Consider the following 9600-nt stretch of genomic DNA (forward strand, 5'->3'; position numbering starts at 1 on the left):
GTCAGTAATCCAGATCTGTCTGGGCTGAATCCTGTTGCTTCTGGGGAACATGGCGAAAACAAATCACAGATAAATCCAACGGCCTCTGTCCCTAAAACCCAGATCATGTGTACGTCATCGCTTGGCATTTAGCGGCTTGCTTGGGTATATAAATAGAGAGCTGAGACTGGAGCATTTGGAGCTGTTATCAGCGTTGTGAGACAAATCGGCTCTGACTGTGTGTGGCTTCCTATTTGCTGAAAGGTTAACATACCTCAGAGAGGACAGGTTTGCAGTATCCCGCTCCGAACACAAGGTTCTCCACCGACATGGCAGACGGGTCACTCGGACTCTCGGGCGAACCTTTCCCCAGCCAGGAGCCTTTCCCTGGACGAGCAAAGCTGCAGAGAGAGAGGACAAACCATTAGATAGATGGATGGATGGATGGATGGATGGATGGATGGATAGATAGATGGATAGATAGATGGATGGATGGATGGATAGATGGATAGATGGATGGATAGATAGATAGATAAATAGATAGATTGATAGATGGATGGATGGATGGATAGATAGATAGATAGATAGATAGATAGATAGATAGATAGATAGATAGATGGATGGATGGATGGATGGATGGATGTATAGATGGATGGATGGATAGATGGATGGATAGATGGATGGATGGATAGATGGATAGATGATGGATGGATAGATGGATAGATAGATAGATAGATAGATAGATAGATAGATAGATATATAGATAGATAGATAGATAGATGGATAGCATAACGAACAAAATGCAATGAATAAGAGAAACAGAAATAAACAGTCAATATATTTCAAAAATAAAAAATAAAATAGCATTAATAAGTAAACAAATTAAAAGATAATAAATAAAAATATATATACATGTGGATTTGTATTATGTGGAAATACACATTTCCAGTAACAAATATAATGCAGGATATTATTGTGCAAGAATGGATTATACAATACTAAATTATGAAGAGAAGATATGGAGCAGACAGTTCTCTTCCAGCCAGAGGTTAGTGTGTGTGTGTGTGTGTGTGTGTGTGTGTGTGTGTGTGTGTGTGTGTGTGTGTGTGGTGTGTGTGTGTGTGTGTGTGTGTAGTGGTGTGGTGTGTGAGTGTGTGTGTGTGTGTGTGTGTGTGTGTGTGTGTGTGTGTGTGTGTGTGTGTGTGGCTGTGTGTGTGTGTGTGTGTGTGTGTGTGTGTGTGTTGTGTGTGTGCGTGCGTGCGTGACTGCGGGCGTGTGTGCGTGCGTGCGTGCGTAGGAAGACAGATAAGCTGAGAGACCGCAAGCTGATACTGTTCCAATCAATCACGTGCTGCTGTAATCTAATGCACGGCTAAACGCTGGTGATTTGATAATGACGGATTCATTAATCAGTTAAGTGTTTGAAAAACGATCGATTGAGTAATTGAACGGATACATTCTTCATTGTGTTTGCCAAATACAAATAGGACTGAGGGGGAAAAGCTGTTCAAGTATTTAATTTACTTGAGTTTGTTTTCTTAATTATGGATATGATTGCAACTATAGATGTTACACAAAGACTGCTAGTGATTAATTTCAAGTTGAGTCTTTATTAACCCTCTGATAGCAATAGCCCTGAGGCTCAGCACTGTCAGCTGTAGGCACATGACGTCTGTCAGATAACTGTAAGTTAAACCCGTGTAAATGGGAAGTGTGAAGGTCAAGCATTGAGGAATTGCTTTAACGTGGTTCATCTTGATGCAAACTACACTTATTAGTAGTTCTGACTAGGGATGCCAGCGATTATTCGATTATTCGAATATTCGCTACAGTCTCCATAATCGAATATTATTTTTAAAAATCGATTTATTTATATATATATTTTTTATTATTTATGTATTTTTTTTTTTTTCTGGCTTAGTTTCAACCAAAATATATATAAATATATATATATGCTAATAATAGTATTAATAATTGTCATTGGTCACACCACTAGTTTGTTTTACTGTAAACTTGGAGGAAGCCTGGTGCAGAGCAGACTGCTGCTGCAGCACGCTACACACCGACCCCCCCCCCCCCCTCTCCCTCACACGTGCGACTAAAGATGAACAAAGCGGCAGGTAACAAGAGTTCCTCCTCGTGGAACTACTTCGAACTTACAAGTCCAAAGGAAGTTAAATGCAAGCTCTGCGAAAAGACGTTGGTCTATCACAGCTCAACCTCAACAATGCGTTCGAAGCACGCCAAAGAGGTTACAGAGAAAGACGCAGCACAGCTGGCCATTACCAACTTCACTTCAAGGCCACGTCGTTGTGATGACACGCTTGTTTGTTGTTTGTACTGTTCAACATGTTCCAGTAAAGAAAACAACGGGATTCCTTTTTTTTTTTTTTTTCTCTCCCGCGGGGGGGAAGGGGAGGGGTCGGTCGAATAATCGATTATTATTCGCCAGGGCTGCCGAATAATCGATTTTGATCATGGTCAGTTTCTGGCAACCCTAGTTCTGACTAGCTTACTTCCTAACCTAGGGTTACTTAAAGGACTCCAACTAGGACATCATTAACTAACTAGGTAGCACTTGTGACTGTAACGGTGTACATTCAAAAAACATGTTTAAGACGAATGCAATCGTGGCTGTCATGGATGTTATCATGTTATGCTAATGTTAGCGGCTTAAGCTTCCTCTGTATTTGAAAATAGAGACATTTATAGATTCTTAATTTGGGAATAGACTGTTAATATCCAGGACAATAATCTCTCTTCCAGTGGCTGCAAAAAGGGTTAGGGTCAGAACATCATACATTCAGCCACAGGGTTGTGTCAACACATAAAGCTAATGTTAGCTTAATTTGCTAGCTAGCTACAGTAGATCGAATCGTCTAGCCATAGTCATTTAAACTGTCCAAATAGATAGCTGTCTGCTAATAATGACTAACTCTCCTATTCTAAAAGGAACATCTGCTGTCCTTGAGTGGAAAGCTTGACAGGCATAACTAAGGAGGATCAGAAAGGTCTTTGTGCAATTTCAAGGTCTGTCAAATGCTAATGTGGTGGGAAAAGCCCCCTGTGAACTCTACCTGATTAGCGGCTGATGTAAGGCGACCAGGGAAGCATGTATGGAGACGGAGATGACAGACAAGTGGAAGTAGTCGAACATGACGGGGACATGGTGGTGGAGACCTCTCCGCGGGTGGAAGTGGAGGCAGAGGGTCCGACTGCTGATCATCGGCACTGTCGCTATCTCTGCCAGCCTGAGGAAGGGAAGAGGAGAGACCGGCATTACACAATATATCACAGCTCTCAGATATATACAGAACCTGTCTCTGATTGGCTGAAACACCAAGCAGATCATTGCAGCATTACCCATAATCCCCTCTGTTTCAGCCCTGTTTCCAAAGTGCTGATTCTCTGTCTGTTACTTTAGATGGAAACAAGGAGCCCCTCCCCACGCCCCTCTGAGAGACATTTGGTTACAAAGAACTCAATGGAGCTCTAGAGGAGATTCAGGTGATAAGGGGGGGGGGGGGGGGGGGGGGGGGGGGTTACCTTGGTTGCTGATTGGCTAATGGTTACCAAGCCAACACATCGTGATGACATCATAAAGTGGCCAAAATCTGATCAGCTCATTTTCAGACAGGTTTTTATAGAAATGGATCAAAAAGAGAGAAAATCTTTGTTCCTGAAACTTTCAGAGTCTCTTTCCACAGAGGGGACACATGTTGATGTAGAGAGACATGAAGAAGAGGGGACACATGTTGATGTAGAAGAGACATGAAGAAGAGGGGACACATGTTGATGTAGAAGAGACATGAAGAAGTGGGGACACATGTTGATGTAGAAGAGACATGAAGAAGAGGGGACACATGTTGATGTAGAAGAGACATGGAGAAGAGGGGACACATGTTGATGTAGAAGAGACATGAAGAAGTGGGGACACATGTTGATGTAGAAGAGACATGAAGAAGAGGGGACACATGTTGATGTAGAAGAGACATGGAGAAGAGGGGACACATGTTGATGTAGAAGAGACATGGAGAAGAGGGGACACATGTTGATGTAGAAGAGACATGGAGAAGAGGGGACACATGTTGATGTAGAAGAGACATGGAGAAGAGGGGACACATGTTGATGTAGAAGAGACATGGAGAAGAGGGGACACATGTTGATGTAGAAGAGACATGAAGCAGAGGGGACACGTGTTGATGTAAAGAGACATGAAGAAGAGGGGACACGTGTTGATGTAGAAGAGACGTGAAGAAGAGGGGACACGTGTTGATGTAGAAGAGACGTGAAGAAGAGGGGACACATGTTGATGTAGAAGAGACGTGAAGAAGAGGGGACACATGTTGATGTAGAAGAGACATGGAGAAGAGGGGACACATGTTGATGTAGAAGAGACATGGAGAAGAGGGGACACATGTTGATGTAGAAGAGACATGAAGAAGAGGGGACACATGTTGATGTGGAAGAGACATGAAGAAGAGGGGACACGTGTTGATGTAAAGAGACATGAAGAAGAGGGGACACGTGTTGATGTAGAAGAGACATGGAGAAGAGGGGACACATGTTGATGTAGAAGAGACATGAAGCAGAGGGGACACGTGTTGATGTAAAGAGACATGAAGAAGAGGGGACACGTGTGATGTAGAAGAGACATGAAGAAGAGGGGACACGTGTTGATGTAGAAGAGACATGAAGAAGAGGGGACACATGTTGATGTAGAAGAGACATGAAGAAGAGGGGACACGTGTTGATGTAGAAGAGACATGAGAAGAGGGGACACGTGTTGATGTAGAAGAGACATGAAGAAGAGGGGACACGTGTTGATGTAGAAGAGACATGGAGAAGAGGGGACAAGTGTTGATGTAGAAGAGACATGAAGAAGAGGGGACACGTGTTGATGTAGAAGAGACATGAAGAAGAGGGGACACATGTTGATGTAGAAGAGACATGGAGAAGAGGGGACACATGTTGATGTAGAAGAGACATGGAGAAGAGGGGACACATGTTGATGTAGAAGAGACATGAAGAAGAGGGGACACATGTTGATGTAGAAGAGACATGGAGAAGAGGGGACACATGTTGATGTAGAAGAGACATGAAGAAGAGGGGACACATGTTGATGTAGAAGAGACATGGAGAAGAGGGGACACATGTTGATGTAGAAGAGACATGAAGAAGAGGGGACACATGTTGATGTAGAAGAGACATGGAAGAAGAGGGGACACATGTTGATGTAGAAGAGACATGAAGAAGAGGGGACACATGTTGATGTAGAAGAGACATGGAGAAGAGGGGACACATGTTGATGTAGAAGAGACATGAAGAAGAGGGGACACATGTTGATGTAGAAGAGACATGGAGAAGAGGGGACACATGTTGATGTAGAAGAGACATGAAGAAGAGGGGACACATGTTGATGTAGAAGAGACATGGAGAAGAGGGGACACATGTTGGATGTAGAAGAGACATGAAGAAGAGGGGACACATGTTGATGTAGAAGAGACATGGAGAAGAGGGGACACATGTTGATGTAGAAGAGACATGAAGAAGAGGGGACACATGTTGATGTAGAAGAGACATGAAGAAGAGGGGACACATGTTGATGTAGAAGAGACATGAAGAAGAGGGGACACATGTTGATGTAGAAGAGACATGAAGAAGAGGGGACACATGTTGATGTAGAAGAGACATGAAGAAGAGGGGACACATGTTGATGTAGAAGAGACATGAAGAAGAGGGGACACATGTTGATGTAGAAGAGACATGAAGAAGAGGGGACACATGTTGATGTAGAAGAGACATGAAGAAGAGGGGACACATGTTGATGTAGAAGAGACATGAAGAAGAGGGGACACATGTTGATGTCGAAGAGACATGAAGAAGAGGGGACACATGTTGATGTAGAAGAGACATGGAGAAGAGGGGACACATGTTGATGTAGAAGAGGGGACACATGTTGATGTAGAAGAGACATGAAGAAGAGGGGACACATGTTGATGTAGAAGAGACAAGAAGAAGAGGGGACACATGTTGATGTAGAAGAGACATGGAGAAGAGGGGACACATGTTGATGTAGAAGAGACATGAAGAAGAGGGGACACATGTTGATGTAGAAGAGACATGAAGAAGAGGGGACACATGTTGATGTAGAAGAGACATGGAGAAGAGGGGACACATGTTGATGTAGAAGAGACATGAAGAAGAGGGGACACATGTTGATGTAGAAGAGACATGAAGAAGAGGGGACACATGTTGATGTAGAAGAGACATGAAGAAGAGGGGACACATGTTGATGTAGAAGAGACATGGAGAAGAGGGGACACATGTTGATGTAGAAGAGGGGACACATGTTGATGTAGAAGAGACATGAAGAAGAGGGGACACGTGTTGATGTAAAGAGACATGAAGAAGAGGGGACACGTGTTGATGTAGAAGAGACGTGAAGAAGAGGGGACACGTGTTGATGTAGAAGAGACGTGAAGAAGAGGGGACACATGTTGATGTAGAAGAGACGTGAAGAAGAGGGGACACATGTTGATGTAGAAGAGACATGGAGAAGAGGGGACACATGTTGATGTAGAAGAGACATGGAGAAGAGGGGACACATGTTGATGTAGAAGAGGGGACACATGTTGATGTAGAAGAGACATGAAGAAGAGGGGACACATGTTGATGTAGAAGAGACAAGAAGAAGAGGGGACACATGTTGATGTAGAAGAGACATGGAGAAGAGGGGACACATGTTGATGTAGAAGAGACATGAAGAAGAGGGGACACATGTTGATGTAGAAGAGACATGAAGAAGGGGACACATGTTGATGTAGAAGAGACATGGAGAAGAGGGGACACATGTTGATGTAGAAGAGACATGGAGAAGATTATTATTATTATGATATGTACAAGAAGCTCCATAATGCCTGCGTCGTGTTGACGAGTACTATAATCTCACAGGTATGACAAACATTGTGGATTAACAGTTAAAACACACAAACAAGACACCACTCCTCACTGAGGTGCGGCTGCAGGCCAAAACAAAAGCAGGGTCTGGACAGAATAGTGCCTCACGCTAAAGCGACCAGCTATTTGTCTTCTTTCGTCCAAAGAAAAGTAATCATGTAATGTCAGCACAGAAGTTGTGATCGGGTGCGTAAAGTGGTGGCTGTGAGCCAAAATATGTAATAGCCCTTATCCATGCCTAGTTTGCATTCTTCCTCAAGCATACAAGCTGCACAGGGGGGACGTCTAGTGTCTAACACACACACACACACACACACACACACACACACACACACACACACACACACACACACACACACACACACACACACACACACACACACACACACACACACACACACATACCATGTATACATCACTTCAGGGGACATACATTGACTTGCATGCATTTCCTAGAGACCTAACCTTAACCATAACTAACACATGCCTAACCCTAACCAAGTCTTCACCCTAAAATGAATGATTCCCCTTATGGCAGTGCTTCTCAAAGTGTGGTCCGCGGACCACTGGTGGTCCGTGAGCGCCCCCTAGTGGTCCGTGAGTATATTGGTAACATTTGAAATAAATAAATACATTTAAGTTTTCCGCACTCTCGCGGGAATATCTCCGCAATGGAGCGAGCTTAAGTTTAACTTTTGATTGCATGCTATAGCCCAGCGCAACACCTTCATCACACATGTTGCCACTTGTGTGTACCATTTTCAGGCGATTTGTAATCTGTTCTAGAAAAACGATGTGTTTTTTTATATTTGTGGAGTTAGGTGGTCCACGAGTGTTTTTTTATTGGTTAAGTGTCCTTGGTGTGAACATTTTGAGAAACACTGCCTTATGGGGACCTCCAATTTGTCCCCATAAGGGAGGCGAGTCCCCACACGTGACTATGTAAACAGATGTAGGTCCCCACAAGTATAGTAATGCTAGTCCACACACACACACACACACACACACACACACACACACACACACACACACACACACACACACACACACACACACACACGGTCTCTTTCTCAAAGACATACGAGGACAATAACACACAGAAACCAAAAACCTACTGTTGCTCATTTTCTGTGAAGTGAAGATCCAGTTTCAGCTGAAAGTCCACCTCGCTCAGGACTTCCTCCACCTGCACACAGGAGCATTGTTAATGTCTCAACACGATCGTACACATGCAACATGGATCGGAGAAGAATCAAGAATCATCACATGTGTCCTTAAAATGTCAAGCACTGCTATAAGGATGCGTTACTGTATGTGTGAGTGTCAGACAGGAAGTGCTCAGGATTGCATGGAAACAATCAAAGTAATTAGGGCTGTTAATGACTAACGATTGGCTGGATTTGAACTCCAATGCTCACTGACTTATCTAGAACATAGACTCTCTATATTATGATGTTTTCAGTATCTCCTCATTTGGTGTTTTCATTGTCATGTATTGATATGTCCAATACAATGAGAGGTTGTTATCCCTTCGATGCCCGAGTGCCTGGACCCCACACTCTTCCATACGTGGGTCAAAAAGGACCCGTATTATGCCATTTTTTGTCATTTTGGTTAAGAAAGATCACTTGTATAATATTTAATATTATATTCTGGTTCACACTAGAAATATTTTATATTTAATTTTTCACTATTTAGAATTTTAGAATTTTTTTTTACATTTTGAAAAAAACCGTTTTGAACATATCGATGCAAAGATCTCCGCTATTCTGAGACCCTCACAGTATCCCAGTCCCTTTTCAAAACCCATCTCTTTACATTACATGTCACTTGTTAGACGCTTTTATCCAAAGCGACTTACATACTCAATACTGTGGGCAATCCCCTCTGGAGCAATTTTGGGGTGAAGAGTCTCAGGGACACAACGACATGCTGACTGCAGTGGGGTTTGAACCTGTGACCCCCTGATCCCAACACCAAGGCTGCGCCACACGCCTCCCATCTCTTCTCCTTTTGTCCTCCCCCCATCAATCCATGCCGGTTGATCAAGTTTGATAGTCCTATACCCCCCGCCCAGCCTAACCTTCCCTTATATTGTAAAGCGATTTTGAGTCCTTGAAAAGCCCTATAAAAATATAATGTATTATTATTACACTGACAGGTTTCAGTTCTTGCTGTGTAAAATAATCTTCCTGAGAGGTGTCACTTGTGATGTCGTCTGTGTGTTCCACAGTGAATGTATTCCTGACAGCAACAGGTGATAAGAATCAAAGGTTCCCATAGGAAATGCATGCGGGTCATTTTTTACCCACTTATGGAAGCTCGGGGTAGAAATACAAAAACTACAATTTCTTAAAATGTATAACATTTCAATTTAAAATGTGAATGGCATGATATCCAAAACATGTTTTTTATGAAGTAAAGATACCCACTTATGCATCTAAGGGTTAACTCAACAGTCCCTCGATCAACCTTAGCGAGGGTTTACGTGCAGTCATATCGTCCTGCAGAAATAAGTATTTGTCGGGGATCCTGACCACACTGTCGCTGTTCTTTTGTTCATTCATGAGTGTCTCGCTGCATATTATCCCTTCCATGTTGCATGGCTGAAGGCTGTGAACTGAATCCTTAAAGAGGACCTCTGACACCAAGTGACAAACA

General features: G+C 43.1%; 1 protein-coding gene across 1 annotated transcript in view; it reads right to left on the reverse strand.

Annotated features, from left to right (window-relative positions):
• Positions 1-253: 253 nt before the first annotated feature.
• LOC117444292 (protein FAM135B-like) overlaps positions 254-9600 on the reverse strand; it is a gene marked incomplete at its 3' end in the record, with an annotated part of 50596 nt that continues 41249 nt past the window's right edge. Inside the window, exons 5-7 of the mRNA XM_034079955.1 lie at positions 8055-8125; positions 3057-3230; positions 254-380 (exon numbers count right to left, since the gene is read on the reverse strand). Coding sequence (XP_033935846.1) covers positions 254-380; positions 3057-3230; positions 8055-8125 — 372 coding nt within the window. The remainder of the gene's footprint in view (positions 381-3056; positions 3231-8054; positions 8126-9600) is intronic.

This window comes from Pseudochaenichthys georgianus, unplaced genomic scaffold, assembly GCF_902827115.2.
Source record: "Pseudochaenichthys georgianus unplaced genomic scaffold, fPseGeo1.2 scaffold_787_arrow_ctg1, whole genome shotgun sequence".
Taxonomy (NCBI): Eukaryota; Metazoa; Chordata; class Actinopteri; order Perciformes; family Channichthyidae; genus Pseudochaenichthys; species Pseudochaenichthys georgianus.